The sequence below is a fragment of the Choristoneura fumiferana genome, chromosome 11 (genome assembly GCF_025370935.1).
Source record: "Choristoneura fumiferana chromosome 11, NRCan_CFum_1, whole genome shotgun sequence".
Taxonomy (NCBI): Eukaryota; Metazoa; Arthropoda; class Insecta; order Lepidoptera; family Tortricidae; genus Choristoneura; species Choristoneura fumiferana.
Window position 1 is genome coordinate 12855622 of NC_133482.1, and position 20431 is coordinate 12876052.

At 38.5% G+C, this 20431-nt stretch overlaps 3 protein-coding genes across 3 annotated transcripts; 1 reads left to right on the forward strand and 2 right to left on the reverse strand.

Annotated features, from left to right (window-relative positions):
- Window positions 1-276: 276 nt before the first annotated feature.
- LOC141432825 (uncharacterized) lies at window positions 277-1897 on the reverse strand. Its single transcript, XM_074094615.1, has 2 exons — window positions 1109-1897; window positions 277-454 (listed from the first exon to the last, which is right to left on the reverse strand). Exons 1-2 carry the CDS (start codon window positions 1709-1711, stop codon window positions 398-400), a joined length of 660 nt encoding a protein of 219 aa, XP_073950716.1. The 5' UTR covers window positions 1712-1897; the 3' UTR covers window positions 277-397.
- Window positions 1898-2090: 193 nt separating this feature from the next.
- LOC141432823 (ribosomal RNA processing protein 36 homolog) lies at window positions 2091-7877 on the forward strand. The gene is made up of 4 exons (XM_074094614.1): window positions 2091-2328; window positions 5691-5941; window positions 7129-7406; window positions 7714-7877. The coding sequence occupies exons 1-4, from the start codon at window positions 2257-2259 to the stop codon at window positions 7851-7853; spliced, it is 741 nt and encodes a 246-aa protein (XP_073950715.1). The 5' UTR covers window positions 2091-2256; the 3' UTR covers window positions 7854-7877.
- Window positions 7878-9957: 2080 nt separating this feature from the next.
- LOC141432822 (uncharacterized) lies at window positions 9958-17554 on the reverse strand. The gene is made up of 7 exons (XM_074094613.1): window positions 17457-17554; window positions 15052-15075; window positions 14437-14642; window positions 13010-13142; window positions 12305-12478; window positions 11726-11907; window positions 9958-10462 (listed from the first exon to the last, which is right to left on the reverse strand). Exons 1-7 carry the CDS (start codon window positions 17503-17505, stop codon window positions 10346-10348), a joined length of 885 nt encoding a protein of 294 aa, XP_073950714.1. The 5' UTR covers window positions 17506-17554; the 3' UTR covers window positions 9958-10345.
- Window positions 17555-20431: the final 2877 nt, after the last annotated feature.

A 20431-nucleotide genomic window follows, 5' to 3' on the forward strand; every position in this document is an offset into this window, starting at 1 on the left:
TACTTCTGTCCATTATAAAGGTTGCCTGGAAGAGATCGCTCTGAAGCGATAAGGCCGCCTATTGCTTACCTTAGAAAATCTCTGTTGTGTTTTCAGTACTGATTAGTGATAACTATGATTTGGTGTGCAATAAAGACTTACTGTACTGTATTGTATCGCCGTAAAACTAGAATTTGGAATGATTTAGACTTATTTTATAATATACTGAGAGCCGAAAAAGGGCTCAAGCAGAAGTAAAAATACAAGCACAAGTAAATACTACTGGGAAACCAAACATATTTTACCGTAAAGAAATTTATTAGCAAAAAGAACGAAGCACATGTTATAATTAGCACCTACCAGATGTCTTGTGAAACAAATCAACATTTTTCACGTTGTTTGGGTTTTCGATGGAGTTTCAACATAAAAGTGAAACTTTGGCTTGTTCTCGAGAATGCTGAGGCACAACTTTGATCTACAACAAATGAGATGCTTGTTTAGTTTATCTAACAGTTAACATTAAAAATGGTTTCTTTATTTTACATTATGACCACGCAAATCCTTACAGGCAAACCATTGTTAGTCGTAGTTGAAGTCATCTATATTTTGTGTATGAGTGAGATGTAGGTATTTGGGTTATAAATCATCCATCACAGTTACGGGACATAATAAAGATCTAGTATAATATTGCTTCAAAGCTTAAAAAATATTTTAGATATAAGTTTACAATTTTTTTTATCGAACCCGTTTCATCAAATCGTGTAGGTATTGGCAACATCTTCACAAATGACAATTTATTGAATACTAGCTGTTGCCCGCTATGCGACTCCATTCGCGTAAAATTTGTATATCACTATCCCGCAGGAACCGTGCAATTTTCCGGGATAAAAAGTTAAAAACAATTCTGCGTCCTTCCCCGGGACCCAAACTATATTATGTATACCGAATTTCATTTAGATCGGTTCAGCGGTTTAACAGGTAACAAACCGACTTAAAAAATTTCTCATTTAACTATTATATTAGTGGGATTGATTAACATACAAGTATATTTTTTCGTTTTGCCAAATATAAGTGGTTTTTGCTAAGAAACTGCTCAAGTCATTTAGGCGTGTTCAGTTTTAATACTCACGGTAACTTTAGTTTCGTTGCTGTCCCGCATGATTTCCGTAACGTCCAAAGTACCCACATCTTTTTTGACGTTTAAAGTGTTTAAAAATTTATCACAGAGCGCTCTCTCCATATCAATTTTCAGATTCAGAAATTCCTCTGTATCCTTCAAACATTTTTGATAGTCCTTTTTTACCGTCTCGTATTTGGTTTTAATTTCACTTATTTTATACTTTAGCTGCGTGTTAATAGCCATCAAGACTTCTATTAAATCTGGCCGGGAATGTCTTTGCGAGGAATCCAACTCTACTGGCACGAAGCCTTCAATTACTATATAATCTTTTAGATTTCTTTTCCAATAGAAAAATCCATCTCTCAGCTCGTAATTGTAATCTTCCCTCTGCTCAGATAAGCATAGCTTGACACTGGCATAGTAGGATTCTTCAGACATCTGCAAGTTTCTGCTAAACCCTGCTAATCTGTTAGATGAGAATTTGCCATGCCAGAGGTTGTTCTGCGAGTAAAGATACAACTGAAATGATTTGGCCTGCCAGCCTATCATCAAGTAAAATCTGGTGTTGTCGATGTCCAACTGGGCTATTGTGATGGCTTCGTCTAAATCCATTGCGATTAGATAATTAAGCAGAGTTAGAGCTAAAATCAACTGCTTTTATGTTTGTTACCTTGTTACGTATATTTTATATTGGAATGTTGTATTGAGAGGTACTAAAATTGCTTCATTCTTTTATTTTGAGATTGGAGGCTTTGATACGGATTTGATGGAAAAGTTGGATTGACATGGATTGACAACTGTAAATAATTATGTCATTAGCTAATAGATACACAACTAGCAAGAAGGTATTATCCACTATAAATGTATACAGCACCTTGTGTAATTTATCTTCAATGTGATGTATGGCATAAATTCCTTTGCAATACGTTTCGTTTTGGCACTTGGGAGTATGTTTTACAAAGTCAGTATTTCGTTGTTACTAAAGTCAGTGTCGCAAACGAAACGTTATTTTTATAACCTAAAATCCAGACCAATCCAGCAAGACGTGTTTGTGTTTATTTGGTGTTTATTTATTTTGTTTCGATTCGAGTAGCTGCGAGCGACTGTTTATAAAATTTTGCTGATAGTCGTTATTTGTGTTCTATTTGGTTTCCAAAATGAGCAGCAGTGAAGGCGAAGAAAATTATGAAGATACAAGCGCGAAAGACGAGCTTGACGATGGTGAACGCGTAAGTTATCAAGGTTTACTTTATAACTAGCTTTTGCCCGCGACTTCATCCGCGTGGAATTAGGTTACCGCGCGCTGTTCCCTCGGAAACTATGCATTTTTCCGGGATAAAAGTAGCCTGTGTCACTCTCTGGCCCATGAACTATCTTTATGCCAAAAATCACGTTAATTCGTCGCTCCGTTTCGACGCGAAAGACGGACAAACAAACAAACAAACACATTTTCACATTTATAATATTAGTATGGATTAGAGATGCGTAAATTGGGATCTGAAGATTCAAAAAAGTCAGATACTCAAGTGGATCCGAATCCCTTATCCCAGGGTTTCTCAAACTTATGGCTCCACATACCCCTGTTAAAGTTTATAGACGACAGCGAACCCCTACCCCCCCAAACAAAGTAATAAAACTGGCTGTTTGAGAAACTAAGTTTTTATTTCAATCATCATGATGATATAATGTATATTATTTATTTCAATAAAAGGTAACAAATATAGGTAAGAATCGTCTTGCCAACGAAAATACAAACTGAAACAAACAACAACAAATTTTTTTTTTTTTTTTTTTTTTTTTCCAATTCTTTATCTTGCAATCAGTCCCTAGACTATAAGCAGATGGGTTGAAGTGAGATTGGCTTGTCGAGGAAGATCCCCATCGGGAGCCTCTTCTCTTTCAACATCAACGCTTCAGCTGTCTGTGCTGGTTACTAAATCCATTATAGCAGATCTTTTAAGACGCTTTTTATGAGCTGGCTTGGCTAAGCTGGTAGCAAGACGATTTGGATGCCTTTCTAGTCTTTCTTTGTAACGGTTAGCAACCAAGCTTATTTCCTCCTTCACTGTGTTCATTTTCAGTTGTTCGTGAACCTCTGAAATTTTAATAAACCATGGAGCATTTGAGATGCTTTTTAGGATGGCGTTTTGCATTCTCTGTAGGATGTTTATGTTAGAGGAGGCAGCAGAGCCCCAGAGTTGTACACCGTAGGTCCATATCGGCTTTAAGATGGTCTTATACACTAGTAATTTATTATTCGTGCTGAGTACAGAGTTTCTCCCCAGGAGCCACTGCATGTTCCTCATTTTTAGGTTCACTTGGTCTCTTTTTGGATTGTATGTGGTGTCTCCAGTTTAGTTTCCGATCGAGATGCATGCCTAGATACTTTACAGTATCTTTGTGGGGCAGTTCCTCTTCACCCAGCTTAATAGGCGGACAGTTCCCTTGTCGCAATGTGAAAGTGACCTGTACTGATTTAGTTGTACTAACATTCACTCTCCACTTCTTCAACCAACTCTGTATCTCGTTTAGGTTGTCCTGTATCATTTTAGAGGCTATGTACGGGTTATTGTGACTTGCTAGAACTGCTGTATCATCTGCATACGTCGCTGTGGTGATTCCTGGCCTCGCTGGCAGGTCCGCTGTAAAAATTGTGTACAGTATGGGCCCGAGCACGGATCCCTGTGGTACGCCTGCTAAGATGTCGTAGAACTTGGATGTACTATGTCCTTCCCTTATTTGGAATATTCTATCAGACAGATATGATTTCAATAGCTCAAACAATGTGTGAGGAAGCCATAGCTTAATTTTGTATAAAAGTCCACTATGCCACACCTTATCAAAAGCCTGTTTGATGTCAAGAAATGCAGAACAGCAGTACTCTTTATCTTCTAACGATTTCCTGATACTTTCGTACACTCTGTGTACTTGCTCGATTGTACCATGCTCTGTTCGAAATCCAAACTGGTGATCAGGTATTATGGATTTCTCAGCAAGTATTGGGAGCATTCTCTTAAGTAAAAGTTTCTCAAAGAGCTTTGATACTACTGGAAGCAGACTAATAGGTCTATAGGAGGTGACATCAAATGTTGGTTTGCCCTCCTTGTGAACCATAACTATTTGAGACACTTTCCAGAGTTGTGGGTAGTGCTTTGTTCTTAGTATCCCATTAAATAATGATGTTAAGAATATTACTGCTTTTCTTGGCAATTTTTGGAGTACCTCTTTAGTTATTAGATCAAATCCAGGTGCTTTCTTGTTATCAAGTTTAATGATTTCCTTGATAACTTCTGAAGGAGCAATGTGTTTTATGGGGAGTTCTAATTGGAAATCTTGATTCATTACCAGGTCTATGTCTTGATCATCAATATTGGGATTTCTATTATTAGGTACAAAGACTTGTGACAGATGTTCAGCAAACAGGTTGGCTTTCTCTTCATCAGTTCGGCACCATGTTCCCTCTCTGTTTTTTTAAGGGTGGTTTAGTTTTTTGCGGTTGATTCATGCTACGAGTTGCCCTCCAGAGTGAATAATCAGTAGCCTTGGTGGAGGTGAGTGATTCTAGCCTTGCTTGGACAGCCGCATTTTCAGCCCCAATGAGAGCTTCTCTTACTTCCTTTATGGCACATACAAGTTTATAGACGACAGCGAACCCCTACCCCCCCAAACAAAGTAATAAAACTGGCTGTTGGAGAAACTAAGTTTTAATTTCAATCATCATGATGATATAATGTATATTATTTATTTCAATAAAAGGTAACAAATATAGGTAAGAATCGTCTTGCCAACGAAAATACAAACTGAAACAAACAACAACAAATAACAAACAAATAAGTAACAAATTTGGAGTTGAAATAAAAAATACAAAAAGACTCCAAAAACTAATCTTAATCATCTTGCCAGTCTTGCAGCCACCATCACGTAAACCTTGTCGCGAACCCCCTACCATCGAATAGCGAACCGTACCCCACTTTGGGAAACCCTGCCTTATCCTTTCAAATCTTATTGACTCTGAGGAGTTACTAACTTCGACTAAGGCCTGCGATTGCCGAATCAGCCCTCACTTTGCCCGCGTTCAATCATGTGGAATCGGATCACATTATGTTCATTTGGGTGCTGAGCCGGTACGTCCATAGTAAATCTGAGCTGAAGTATCTCACAAATTCAAAAGAATCATTATGATGACTTCAGAAGTGACTTGGTACCATACTGATCTGGACGGAGTCAAAATTGTTTATCCTTCAGTACAGAGAAATTGGTGATAGTTCATAAGAACCTTTATTCATTAACCCCTTGTATACACGGATCTGTGTCAAATTTGAGGCTATCTTTTTGAATTTTTTTTTAATTAGCAGAATTTGTGCTCATTATAACAGATGAGACTAGAATTCAGTACTTTTTTTAGTTCCCACATATGAGGGGTTTAAGGAATTAGAGTTGATATGTGAAGCCAGTTCCTATATTGGAGTTGGATATGGTGCAACTGACTGCCTCTTGGAGTTGAGATAACCCATGTCTAATAATAGTTTAAGCAAGTAGACTGGCATTACGTCTCGATGATTGATAATCTTCCCAATTCTTTCACTTTCAGACTGCCATAAGGTCTGAATTATCAAGTTTGTCATTTGAAGAGTTGCAAAAATTGAAGGAGCGGATAGGGGCTAAGGTGTACAAAGAAGCGCTGTTTGGGAAAAAAGATGCAAACAAAGAATCTGCTAAAATGAAAGTTTTTAAGAGAGAAAACAAGAATAGACCACGAGAAATGAGCTCTAAGAAACCAGTCTCAATGATGATTGATGTGCCAAAAGTTCACAAGGCAGAAAAAGAGGTTCGGGATCCCAGGTACATAATAATATTACTATATTATTTATGTATGACTACATATTGATGATTTTTCTCTGTTGTTTGAGATATGTTTAAAAAAATGTTTCTTAGATTAGCCTTTCAACCGTTGATAATATGTTGTTGTACATATAGTTAGCATTTTATAAGCTGGGGGTTTTGGACTGCAGAACTCATCTGGTAAAGATAACATTGTTCTATAATGGACACACTACAACACCAACCACGTACCTGAGTACTGCTTACAATGACGAAAGGCCTTTCTAAATGAGTTAAGCTTTTACAATCTTAGAGAAGACAGTAGCTATTTGTTTGTATTTTTTTTACTTGTTCTGATTTGTTATTAGCGGTAGGCTTCAACAAACGAGAACAATGTTATCTTTACCAGATCAGTTCCGAAGTGCTACATCCCCAGCTTATAAAATGTCAACTATACAGTGATGTTTTTTTTTTCAAAACATGTTAAATCTTATTAAATATAATGACCCGGATAACTCACGTCTTAAATCGAGTTTAGCTCGACATGTTTCGGGCTAATCCGTAGCCCTTCGTCTTCGGGTAGTTGTGTGGCGATGTCAGTTTCGTCGGGTAGTCGCGCGAGCAGAGCGGCGGCGCGCAGTGCGCGTGTTGCAGCAGCCGCTGAGTCGCGTTGCTCCGAAGACGAAGGGCTACGGATTAGCCCGAAACATGTCGAGCTAAACTCGATTTAAGACGTGAGTTATCCGGGTCATTATATTTAATATGAGTGAGTCTCACGGTAGTTTCATGTTAAATCTTCTAAAATTAAATTAGTATTTGTATTAGTATCTCAAGTAAACCTATTTTGACAATATTGCTAAGTGAGAAAAACTGGAAAACAATCATAAAACAACAATATTTATATTATCCAATTAATTAAAATAGTAATATCATGGGACACTTGATACCGATTGACCTAGTCCCAAACTAAGCAAAGCTTGTACTATGCACACTAGGTAAGGGATAAACATACTTATATAGATAAATTCATACTTAAATACAAATTAAACATCCAAGACCCGAGAATAAACATTCGTATTACTCATACAAATATATGGCCCGGCCAGGATTTCAACCCGGGACCTCAAGCTTCATAGTCAGGTTCTCTAACCACTTGGCCGTCTGATTGTCCGTCTGCCATTCTTTACAATTATCCTTTTGACTTCCAGATTCGACCCGCTCTGTGGCGAGTATAACAAGAAACAATTTACAGAAGACTACAGCTTCCTGACTGAAATGCGAATGAAGGACATAAATGCCACAAGAGCAGAGTTAAGGCAAACTACGGACCCTGAGAAGGCACTGAAGCTCCGTCGGTTACTGCAGCGCCTTAATGAGCAACACAAAGCCAGCAAGATGAAAAAGCAAGAGAGGTTAGCAATGGAGCAAGAAAAGAAAGAAGTAGAGGCGGTTAAAGAAGGGAAAAAGCCTTACTTTAAGAATAAGTGTAAGTTCTTATGGTTTATTTGTTTGTTATATAAACATTGTCTGAATTCTTACTAGCTATGCCTCCTCTCAGAATGAGAGATTGGGCTATGGTTCTCATTCCCATTTATCCTAAATGACGATTGGCAACCTCAAGCACCATTAAATTGATTCATACGTAACCCCTGTTTATAAATTATAAAACTGGTCAAATACAACATACATCTCGTTGCTATCAATTACTTGGTCACAGTGGTTGCTAACAAAGTGACCAATTGCCACAAACAAAAAAGTTGAGCTTCACCTTATCATGTTGGCTTTTTTTTCAGCGGAGAAGCGCGTAGAGGCTCTGGTGAAGCAGTACGAGGAACTGAAGAAGGAAGGCGCCAGCCGCGTGCAGCGCCACCTAAAACGCCGTCAACAGAAGGTCAAGAAGCGCTCCCACCGGGCGCCCACGGGTGTCAGTTGACAATACACTGTTCATTGTTAGTTACCCTGTTTTATTTTTGACCACTGATAAAATCTCAGTTTCATTGGTCGATAACTCGGTCGTTATACAGATGTGCATTGCAACCCCGCAGACGGTATAACGACAGTGAAACTCAAAGTCAAAAACGGGACTTATCACACACAAGTAATATTTACCCTGACGTTTCGGCAACGTTACAGTTGCCGTGGTCACGAGTAGACTGAAGTGTGGGGTGTCAAGTCTGCCTAGCAGCACGAGTTCCTCGAACTACCCGCACTCGATCACTCGTACCGGCACTCGTATCACGAACTACCCGCACTTTGTCACTTTTATTAGTCACCCTTTCACACCGACACACGATCGTACCTCCGAACATTCATCCCTTCCCGACGCCGACACTTATTAATAACAGGATTTCACGAAGATGAAAGCTTATACCCATCGTCCCGGTTGAAATTCTTATGCTTTTTTATTTCAACTGCTTCACGTACCATTGAGTAAAAATGACGTTCCGTGGACAGAATTTTGGGATTGTGAAGCTCAATCCAGTGGTTTGGCCCTGACTCCAACGAATGCTCGGCTATGGCTGACTTGTTTACCTGGCGATTTTTAACAGCTGCAATGTGTTCCTTGACCCTCTCAGCTATTGTTCTTTTCGTCTGTCCGATATAGGAACTACCACAACTACAATCAACCCTATAAACACCCGGTGTTTGGAAGGGAACGACATCCTTGGGTGTCCTAATATGCCTCGCGACTTTGGACAAAGGCGTGTACACCACCTTGATGGAATACTTACCTAAAACGGCTCCAACTTTGTCCGTCACTCCTTTCAACTCGTCTTCAACAAATTCATGGTCACACAAATCAAATGCCCTATTTTGTAATGAACTCAAAAATAAATAAATAAAGAAGCTGACTTACAATATTATATAGTCGCTAAATCATCAATTTCGAAGGCAATATATTTATCGGTAGCCGAGTTATATTATAAATTTGTTGTTTGTAAATTGTCTCTCGATTTTGCATAATTTGCTGGTATTGTAAAGATGGCATATTAGTTTAATAGAAGCTGTTCTATTAACCCGTTGCTTACATATAACAGATGTTCCGTTGCGGATGCTAAATAAAACTTTAGTCGCTGCACTTATTATTCCATTATATATTATCAAGCGCTGATTGGATTAAATCAGATTGCAGCATTCTAATTACGCTAACGGGTCACTGGGTTAGATAATGCTTAGAAATAGTTGTTTATCAACAAATCGTATGTGTGAATTAGATATTAATATTTTTTCGCATTTTCCTCAATCAACGGTGTTATTAGAGTGTTATAAAGTGTGTTTTGAAATTACATACATGAAAATACCATTCGAAAAATAGTTTACATCGGTAGTTTTTCTGATTTGTGCGCTTTATTTGATGAATTTCTTTTGTGAAAAAAATGACGCTTTACACGTCGGCATTTACTTGCACAAAATAATCTGGAAAATGACTGATATGGTTTGACCACTTAGTAGGCAGGTAGTACTAACCGTTTGTTAGGTGTGTGTACCTCGAAATCATAAATTCGTTGTAGCTATTCACATATTTTGTCGCGAGCTTAAAATTTCTAAATAGCTTATTTTTTAGTGCAGAACAAAGTAAAATTCGTAGTATATTTATTTCGTGTGGTTCTTCACTTTCGTAGCTTTTCACCGCTATATAAATTTGTCTGTATACGCTATTACTTGACGCGATATTACATTTAGGCACTATCAGTCTCTCGAAGGGCCGGCAACGCACCTGTGATACCCCTCGTGTTGACAGGTGTCCATGGGCGGCGGTGATTGCTTTCCATCAGGTGACCCGCATGCTCGTTTTCCCCCTCTTATATATAAAAAAATACCCTTGATATAACATGCTACAGCAAAATTTGCTATCGCGGCAAAACGCGAATACCTATTTGAATAGCTACAATGAATCTATGATATCGAGATACATAGGAGATACCTACACGACTAACAAACGATACTAACTAGGGTGGTAATTTTCTGTTACCTACTCCACTCGAAATCCAAATACAACATAGTTTTTAGAATATAGACATAAATAAATCCATTCATTATTTCTATATAGGTATTTCGTTTATTTACATCCGTTGGCATGCCACTGCCACATGACATAACTAAAAAACCATATTCATATAAAACAGTTTCCTAATGTCGTTTGGAACTCGAAACAAGAAATCCATTTTCCTTTTAAAGAAAAAGATACAGGAAAACGAAGAAAAGCAACGAGTCCCAAGCGACAATAACACTCTGGTAACCACACTTAGGCTACGTACGCACTATGCGGCTAATCCGCATGGTTTGAGCGCGATACTTTGAAGAGGGACGGCACGCTGAAAGCACTGCTAACCGCATACTGCGTACGCAGCCTTATTTCAATACAGTCGTTGAATGTTTCACTAAAGTTGTTTCTGTAGGGCGCAGTCGGTAGAGTTGGCTTGTCTATTGGAAGATGCAGGTCACCAGCCAGGGTTCATTGACGTAGTAGACGTGCATAGTGACTACACCAGGGGAGTCGGCGAGCTCGTACAAGCAGTCTGGGCCAGAGGGCACAATGACCTGGAACAATGTTTATGTAGACATTTGGGGGATAATGACTTATGGTAGTTGGTAACTGAAGCTAATAACAAAGACTAGTCACACTCAAAGGTTGACTGGTAGAGATCCCTTAATTTGATAAGTTTGCCTTTGCACAAGTATCTCAAACTTTGTCAATTGTATTTTGTTTCCTTTCTTTTGTACAATAAAGAGTACATACATACCCACATAAGTACATAGGTACATACACTACCTACCTATTAGCAGGCAAATACCCGCAGCTTTGCTCTATTGTTTTTACTAAGTTGCTTTCGTATTGTTGTTTTTGATTTATATTTAATTTTGTTGTAAATACAATTTTTAATAGCTTCTTAACTCTTAGTCTTAAGGAATGTACAATCCGTGAGCTCTTAGAAAAATCTTCGGGTTTCGGGGGAAATCGGAAGGATTCGTTAGTAGAAAATGTTTTTTTTTTTGTCTTTTTGGCTTAGTAGCAATCCATCAAGCGAAGAGTGCACTCGTTGTGTTTTCATTTATTTATATAGAGCAGTTAAAACCACCACTTACTTATTTATCTAGTATGTTATTTTCGGAAATTGATTTCCATGGGGAGTCAACTTAAACAGGATATTTCTGTAATATTGTATATAAATATTTCGTAAAGAAGCTGAAAGTTTCAAGATAACTGTTGATCGTAAATATTTTAATAAGCTTCAAGACCGAGTTATAGAAGCAACGGGGATTTCGAAAAGCACAAAAATATTAAACGAAAGCAGACCAAAAAAATTAATTTGACATACGAGTAATACCCAAGAGAAGTAGATACAGTATAAAAACAGCGTGCCGTGATTCTTATTACAATGTCTAATTTTGACAAAATCACGTCTCTTCGTGGATGGCGCTAGGTATAATGTGTAAAGTAATAATCTAAGTAGAAACTATGAAGACGATGACCTTCAAACCTATAATCGTTAAGAGCGTGAAGATGAAGTATTTTACATCATGTCCAATCTGAACCGTAAGGGCCAACGCTAGCTGATGCGGGTACACTTCGCGGGGGTGGATACAGGTAAAACTCATCACAGTACGTGACGCGTGCGATTATCGCGGCTCATACTGTTTTTCAATAGGCGTTCACCCGCTCCGTGCAAATCGTGTCAGCGTAGGTCCTTAAACTCGTGTGAACTACTAAATACAGACAGTACATATGACAGGCGCCCATGACAGGCGTTCACGGCATTATATTAGGGTCCACCAAGACGTAAATGGCACTGAATAAATTACCTCTACAGCGGTCTGAGAAGGTGCTTCAAACCAGTTCCTGGCGTCACTGTCCAGGGTCAGATTTCCGAAGACCATGAAGCCCGTGGCGATCAGCTCTCCTGAGTCCACGATAGGGAACCACGGGAACAGCGGCTCGTCCGTACAGCTCGTGTTCGAAGACATATTGTAGTAGTAGTGACGACCTGAAGGAAGATGATGTTGAAAATTGCTTCGAGGTTAGTCTTTGAAGTTGTCAGCATGTTTATGTTGGCAAGAGACCGGCTGAATATGTCATTGAGCGTAGCTTTATGGGAAAGATCTGATGGCCATTGGGCCCAATCTGATGTGATCTTGAATGGCGGCCACTGAACCCCCGGTATGCTTAAGACGCGGACCCGTGTCAAATTTAAGGCATTTTTTTATCAGCAGAATTTGTGTTTATTAAAAAAAATGAGACAGAATACAGAACTTTTTTTAGTTCCCGTATACGAGGGGTTAACGAAAGCCTACCCACGCTGCGTGGGCAGGCCCCACAAAAAGGAGAACTGATGGCCTGGCAAAGGTACGGGTTCTCAAAAAACTATTTATGAAGAGCCTTACCCATCCAAGGGATGCAAGCCTGCTGCGTGAAGAGGCCGCCGCTGACCAGCTCGTCCGTGGTGTTTGCGACCTGCACCAGCTCCTTGCCGACTCCCATTACCCAGACGCCTCCGTTCTCGATGATCTTGTTCTCATTGTCCCGTGTGGCACGGCCCTTGCGGCTGCTGAGAATCTCTGAAACATAGCGGCCCTTGGTTTGAGCAGATGTTTTAATAAGGCCTTATTGTCTTACGTACTTGGGTTCACAATTGTTTTCATCAATTATTCTTGTAATACGGTATAAGAACAGGGTAGAAAAAGATAAGTAGGTAAATATGCGATCGCGTACATCACTGCGTTTAGCTATGCGGCCTTAGATTTAGACATTGCACGTCCGTGAGGACTTATTTTATAGTAGAAATGCTTTCATGGTATCTAAGTCTAAGTGTCAGTGACTTCCCAGTCAGTAAATGCCATGGCACTATGAGATTTTCTGTAAAGAGATTCTAATACGGGGCCATGCTTCAGTGGGTTCAATGGTACATCTAGATCCATCTAAATCTCTCTAAAGTCAGCGAGAGGGGAAGGCGTAATTTACAGCCTTGAGATTAAGAGGAGGAAGCGTCCCTGTGATAAACACTAAAACGACTCTTTTCGCGTAAGATGAATCAACATTAAAAGTTGTTTGGTTCTGATAAATAGGTAGTTTAGATTATCTCGAAATACCTTCCGTGGTGAAATACTGTTGGAGTGTCCAGTACGAGACTTCAGTCTCGCCATCTTCGACAGCCGGCGTCCATTTGGTGAAACCAGTTTCCTCCATATCGTAGTAGTTGTCGGTGAAATCGTCAACTGGCAGCTGGAAAAGTATGGCTACAATTTAGCTTTATCTTTGTGTCTAAAACTTTTCCGCTGGCTGGGAAGACGCGTTGCTACTACAATATAATACAAAGTTTTTGTTTCGCATTTTTATAAAATAATTGTTAAAGCTGTTTCCGAGATTTCCGACATAAATAAGTGATGCAATACATTAATTTTGCAGGTGGTAGGACCTTGTGCAAGGTCCGCCCGGATTGCTACCACCATCTTGCTCGCTAATCCTGCCGTGAAGCAGCAGTGCTTGCACTGTTGTGTTTCGGCGTGGAGAGTAAGCCAGCCGGTGAAATTACTGGCACTTAAAGTATCCCATCTTAGGCCTCTAGGCTGGCAACGCATCTGCAATACCCCTGGTGTGGCAGATGTTTATGGGCGGTGGTGATCTCTTACCACCAGGAGACCCACTTGGTCGTTTGCCATCCAGTCGAATAAAAAACAATTTTTCACTTTGGTATTATAATATAGACTTTAGCAATGAGGGCTATCGCGTATGAATTCGCTACTAGAGGCGCTACTGTAGCGTGAGGTCTCCGAAATGTCAAATCTCATAGTGTTTGGATGAGCTACGCGGGTTTATTTATAATTAGAATAATTTTGTGAATATTTTGCAATATCTGAAATTAATTATGGCAAATATGCGTTCCGGGGCAATGAATGTCTGTGTTTTGAGACAGTTTTGTCTTTCGGAAACCTTTGTCATCCCTTTTTTCCGAACAAAACGGGGACTATGCAACACTGTGTCATGCTCGATATTTTTATGGTACGGTTTTAAAGTGTATTAAATATGATTTTAATCTAAACTTTGTTTTCACGCCCGTAATAACAGACTTTGAAAGCCATACTTAAAAACCTCACGCAACAGTGCGCCATCTAGTGAGACAAAAAACGATAGCCCTCATTGAGCCGTTTGTTATCAATGGTCGTTAGTTCGGATTTGCGTCCATATTGTCTAACGCACATGGAATCGCAATCGTTTTCACCATTTCTTTCTGTCACATGGTCTATGATGTGGTTAGAAAGAGACAGTGCATTGCAATAGCAATTGTTAGCGTTATGTACTAATGCCGTTACTGATTAATTTATTAAATTAAAGAGACTGTTTTTTTAATATATTTGTCACCGAAAATACCAGGAACTACTGAAGTAGAGAGTGGTGAAACAAGCTAAAGAGCAGTTTTGTTAATCTAGACCTTTTTGATATTTCGTGCAGGTCTAAGCTAGTCGTAGACTTAAGACTTACTTAACTAAATTTAACTTAACTTTTTCATGATACTTACCGCAACTTGCATACCAGCCACATCACCGTTGGCGTCGTAGAATGTGCACACGATGAGATCAGAGTAGCAGTACATGTCCACCGAGGTGACCGGGAGGTCTGAGGGCTGGTCCTTGAGGGTCCATCCTTCGGAGACAGCGTCGGTGACATTGCGAGGGATGTCATAGAAGAAGCTGCCGCCGATGTCGGTGCCTACATCGAATCTGACTGCGAGAGAGGGCAGAGATGATGCCATTCAAAATGAAAATCAGTTTATTATAATATTTATGCAACAGTTGTAGGTAAAACAGGGTTCAAAAAAGGTGAGTGGCGTGAGTTACGATGTGAGCTTTAGCAAACTATGGCCCAAGCCCTCTCATTCTGAGAGGAGGCCTCAGCCCAGCAGTGGGATTCATTTGAGTAAAACCGTCTAATACCTATAAACCTTTGAGAAAATAGTCCCTTGTAATAGATACAGGTGGGTATGTACGGACGCAGAAATTCGTTGTATTGTTACCGAGATTAGATTTTAGTGCATCTTTGCATAGGTAACCGCAATACTTATAGATACTCAGTAAAACTTTTTAGTAATCTACTTAGCTACGTAAATTAATAAAATATTATCAGTATCACTTACTTCTAAATCCGCCGTTCCATACACCTAAAAAAGAAATCTTGATTAGGTAGGTAAATATGTATATCTAACTTATCATGTTATGATAGTATTAATTGATGATGTATTAATTGATGTATTGAATAATACAAGAAATTTTATTTATGATAAAGCTTACGTAACGTGATCTTTGCTAAAGAAAGTTAAGTCAAAGAAATTATTGACCATTGGAAGTGAAATCATGTAAATGTAAGTTTAGAAAATTAAATCTACAATGGGGTCCTGAAAACGCGTTTAAATTTACTATAAGTGTACAGCTGGGCTGACGCTTATTTAATACGAGAGTGACAGGGACGGTACGATCCGCAGCGGCGAATTTTAAGATTTGACGCCCTGGGCCCAATTGCATAACAAATTACAAGCTAGTATTAGCGATTTTGTATTGAAATTCACTTATACTATTTCCTTGTTTGTATGTTAATAATCTTTATTGTACAAAAAGAAAAACAAAAAGGTTACAGAAAAAAATTTGTAATTTGTTATGCAATTTGGCCCTGGACACAATTCTAAATTTACGGAGAGAAATGAAAGTGTCGAATAATTAATAATGAGTTTTAAATACTCCGAAATATTTTATTCCGAATTTGCTAATTCCGATTTTCAAAACTCCGATTTTCACAATTCCTAAGACATATTTCCGATTACTTAAAAACACGAAATATATTTTTTCGAATTTCAAAATATCATTTTTTTTAATATTCGATTCTTATACCTCCGAAGAATGTAAAACACGAAATGTTATTGGCCCGAAATAAGTACAGTATTCCGATTATCAATTTCCTGAAATGACATTGTTAATTCGGAAATATGACATTCGGCAAACTAAATTCGTGGTTTTAATAATCGGAATCTTGAATCTCGCGAATCTCGAATGAATATCAATCAATTTAGGTAAATTGACATGCGTAGGTTAGGTTAGGTTAGAATTGCATCAAGGCGCGAAGTGCCTTAACTACGCGGAATAGGAGCTCCGCGACGCGGAGCTCCGTCAACCTTATGTCACATTGCTGAAAATGAATCACAGTTACTACTGTTTCAGGCCAATCTAGCTTACGTTAATAAATCGGCATATATTATTGATCGGTGTAATGAATGATATTAGGAATTTTGAAATTCGGTATTTTAGTAATCGGTATTCGTATTTTTGACATTTGGGATTATTATTGAGTCGGACTTCTTATTGTTCGGTGTATTAAAGTTCGGAATTTTGAAAATCGTAATTTTTAACCTTAGATATTTTTAATTTTCGGATTTATAAAAATCGGATTTATGAAGAATCAGAATAGTCATATTCGGAGTTTTAAAACATTCGGAATTATAAAAATCGGTATTTTTAAATTCGTGATTCCGACTTTCGGAATTTAGTTTTTCGTATTTATGTAGTGTACCCGTTTTAAAGTAATCTGAGAATCTTAAAATACCGTCTAAAAACCCGGCTACACGTCCGCAACTCCCTGGAGCTTACTACGGGGAGGAGAGGGTTGAGTTATCTACCCAGAGTCTTGCTTCAGCCATTTGCTGGAAAGCCGGCAGAGGAGCATGCGTGTTCCCATGAGGCTCTCCGGGTTGCTTAAGTCAAGCTTTTTTATTGAACCCCATTGATTTTTCCTTGACCGATCCTAGCCCTTAAGTCATCTGTCAACCTTAAGTTATCACTGTTAATGCCTTTTGACAATTGTTTACAAAAGTTCAAACATGAAGTGATAGGATAGAAACAAGCAAGAAGTAAAGCCATAAAAACGCATTCACTGCCGGCGTTTTTGCCGAACTGCTACCATGTTCCGACTTCGCCTTCGTTCAGTGTCTCAAACGCAAATAAGCGTCTAAGGCACTGCGTGAAGCAAAGCGCTCAGGAATATGCGTCTAACGCACCTAGGGTTGCCGTACGTCAGGATTTTTGACCTTTGTCAGGATTGCGGCCGGACTTGGCAAGTGTCTGTCTTTTTAGAAATGACCTCATTAAATGAAAAATAAAAAATAAATATATATTTTCATGATACATATTTATTTCAAACTTTACACAGCTTTAATGAATGAAACGATAAAATTCGGTAAGTAGTAAGTAATCAGCAAAACCAATAATATTTCTTTTAAAACAATTAAAATAGGACAAATTATCCGCGCGTCAATCAAGCTACGCCAAATCTGTTACAAAAAATGTCACGACTTTTAGGGTGATGTCAGGATTTTTATGAGGACATTTCATTTTTGCATATGGCAACCCAAAACGTAAAATCGTGCAACTTCCATTATATGGCGAGGCCGTTTAGCGAACGAGTATGGAGTGGTCAAGCGAGCGGCGCAATGCATTGCAACTTCACGATTTTCCTTCATGTCTAAACTAGGTTTTAAATAATCAATTAACTTACTGCCGCTGCTGACAGCTATGAGAGCAAACAACACAAGCAACAGCCTCATTTTGGTATGAGAGACTAGAATTGAAGTAAAATGTACTAATTAATTACGGGCTTTTATAATTACTAGCTTATCGCTATCTTCGGTTGTCATTCCTGGCGCGATGTCGCGATAAATGTTTTTTTTTTTAATGAACTAAACGAATTTCCTTGCACACCCGCGACCTTACGATAGCTAAGCTTATGCAAAATATGCGTGTTCATGCAGTTCCTCCACCTCCACACTGTAAGAACACACACAAATCACACAAACCCATCTATCACCACCACCACACTACGCGTTTCGAACTCAACCAGATCTCATCTTCAGAGTGACACAACCGTACACCATGCTACCAGTTGTTAGATTAACGAACCACAACCACCGTTTTAATTTGTCACTGTAACTCCCCAAGTACCCACATACGTTTTATGAAACAAAACAAAACTACCCACAAATTATTAATAAATTTTTTAACTGTCCTTCAAAACTACCTTGATTTTTATTTATTTACTGTCAAGCACTGTCAAGGCATGTTTTATTAACTACCATCAGGGAGATGAAACTAAATTTACCTGCTCATTAAAATAGATCTCTTACTGTTGTATCTAATCATCTCCATGCATTCTAAAACATCGAGACGTAACCCCTTGCCACAATAATGTAACACTTCATACGAATCTGAGTCCGATAAAGAATGATTTAGTTCCAACAAATGTTTGGCAAAATTCGACTTATCAGGATGCTCATTCCTATATGCATATACATGCTCTTTAAATCTAGCATTAAAACTGCGACCGGTCTGACCAACATATACTTTACTGCAGTCATTACAAGTGAGCTTGTATACACCCGATCTAGTTCCTTTATCTACCTTCTCTTTGTGGTTACAAAGTTTAGAGTACAAAGAGTTGTTAGTCTTAAAGGCTACCTTAACATTGTTTGATTTTAAAATACCACAAATTCTATCAGACAAACGACCAACGTATGAAATGCTACACCTATATTTGTTAGAAGACTGCGATGGTAACACGGCGTAAAGCATGCTATTCACTATCCGTGCCTGCTTCTTCTGAACCAAACTATTGACCATTGATTTAGTATAACCATTCGACAACGCTATCTGATAAATAGTATTTAACTCTAAATCAAAATGTAATCAACGTACCTATAATCCACCTCTGAGTCCATTAATCGCTTATATGCAGAGATAAAAAGTAAGGTCTCACTGCTCGACATGCTAATACCCCATCGACGACACCATGCAGTCACCTCTATTGCTAATGACAACGACATACAATTAAATATGACAATTAATGGGACAGTGACGAGCATTGTAGTGCATTGCAGAGTAGTGTATGTTAAACTATGCTTGTCCAATGGTAGCATTCAATAAAAATATTTTTTAAATAGTTTATTTCCTCCCGCATTTTTTTTTTGCTTATATACAACGAAATTCACGAAGTATACCTACCTTCTTACTTTAGTAAGTAATGGTATGAATGAGGGTTTTCACAGAGGCGAAATATCGCTAGATGGCGTTAGTATCGTGAGGCTTCGTTTGACGTTTGCTTGTAATGAGGGCTATCGCGAATGAATTCGCCGCTAGAGGCGCTAGTGTAGCGTGAGGTCTCCGAAATGTCAAATCTCATAGTTTTTGGGTGAGCTACGCGGGTTTATTTATAATTAGAATAATTTTGTGAATATTTTGCAGTGTCTGCGTTTTGAGACAGTTTTGTCTTTCGGAAACCTTTGTCCTCCCTTTTTCCGAACAAAACTGGGACTATGCAACACTGTGGCATGCTCGATATTTATATGGTACGGTTTTAAGGTGTATTAAATATGATTTTAATCTAAACTTTGTTTTCACGCCCGTAATAACAGACTTTCAAAGCCATACTTAAAAACCTCATGCAACAGTGCGCCATCTAGTGAGACAAAAAACGATAGCCCTCATTGGCTCTCATTACGGATAAGTGATTTCCCGGTCCACGTTAATGCCCACAAAAGGCCCATGTTATAAAGCAATCCAACGAGTTAATGAACTAATGACTATTTTCGATTATTAATTATTTTAATATTTGGGATGGGTACGCTTGGTGTTCCCGGATATTTCATTTAATGTGGTTCGATTTCAGCAGCAGATTAAAAAACAGATATTTATCGTTAAAACTCTATCGTTAAAGTCTTTTGGTATGAACACATGTTATCACCTACTTATACTAATATCCTCGTAATGCAAAGATAATCTAGATAAAAGTAATCGGCTCAGTGCGTGTCGGTGCAGGGTGCAGGGAGGGGTAAAATGTTCACAATGTGCAAGTTTTGACAGACTAACTTGTAAAACCTAATGTAAAATTCAAATTAAATTCCTATTAAAGTAAATTATTTTCTACTATATTTTGTGTCTACTCTACTACGATTGTGATTTTTTTTACGTTATTTTGCAACGTCACGTTTTCCTATTCGAAAACGAATTGTAACGCTTATTCTGTGTTTTTTTTTGTATATTGTGGTTTTAAATTTGAGGGTTAGCTTTGTTTTTTACTTATAATAAAAGATTATTAAGTTATTTCGTAAATAAATGCGTCAAAACTGCATTCAACCGAAATCACATAGTGAACTTAAACTTTTAACCGAAATTACTGTAGATATATTAAATAAAAACCACCAATTAACCGGTTGGTCGTGAGGAAACCTGCACAAACCTGCGAAGCGATTCAATCGTGCGTGTGAAGTTCCCAATCCGCACTCTGAGAGGAGGCCTGTGCCCAGCAGTGGGACGTATGTAGGCAGGGATGATGAACCGGTTGGTGGACACAATCTAAACGGGGCACCAACAAAAATCTGTAGTATTAGGTAAGCTTAATTAATATTTCGTAAACAAGTTACTACTACAATTAACTCAAGAGTCCATTAGTTAAGCCGGACGGACGGACATGGAAATCCT

Excerpts from the sequence above, each read along its gene's own strand:
- LOC141432822 (XM_074094613.1), bottom strand. The coding sequence starts at position 17,505 with ATGAGGCTGTTGCTTGTGTTGTTTGCTCTCATAGCTGTCAGCAGCGGC. Across the intron at positions 14,643-15,051 it reads ATGGAACGGCGGATTTAGAA|TCAGATTCGATGTAGGCACC; the intron begins GTAAGTGATACT and ends CCTCTCTCGCAG. Across the intron at positions 12,479-13,009 it reads ACAGTATTTCACCACGGAAG|AGATTCTCAGCAGCCGCAAG; the intron begins GTATTTCGAGAT and ends GCTATGTTTCAG.
- LOC141432823 (XM_074094614.1), top strand. The coding sequence starts at position 2,257 with ATGAGCAGCAGTGAAGGCGAAGAAAATTATGAAGATACAAGCGCGAAA. Across the intron at positions 2,329-5,690 it reads AGCTTGACGATGGTGAACGC|ACTGCCATAAGGTCTGAATT; the intron begins GTAAGTTATCAA and ends TTTCACTTTCAG. Across the intron at positions 5,942-7,128 it reads AAAGAGGTTCGGGATCCCAG|ATTCGACCCGCTCTGTGGCG; the intron begins GTACATAATAAT and ends TTTGACTTCCAG.
- LOC141432825 (XM_074094615.1), bottom strand. The coding sequence starts at position 1,711 with ATGGATTTAGACGAAGCCATCACAATAGCCCAGTTGGACATCGACAAC. Across the intron at positions 455-1,108 it reads GCAACGAAACTAAAGTTACC|ATCAAAGTTGTGCCTCAGCA; the intron begins GTGAGTATTAAA and ends CATTTGTTGTAG.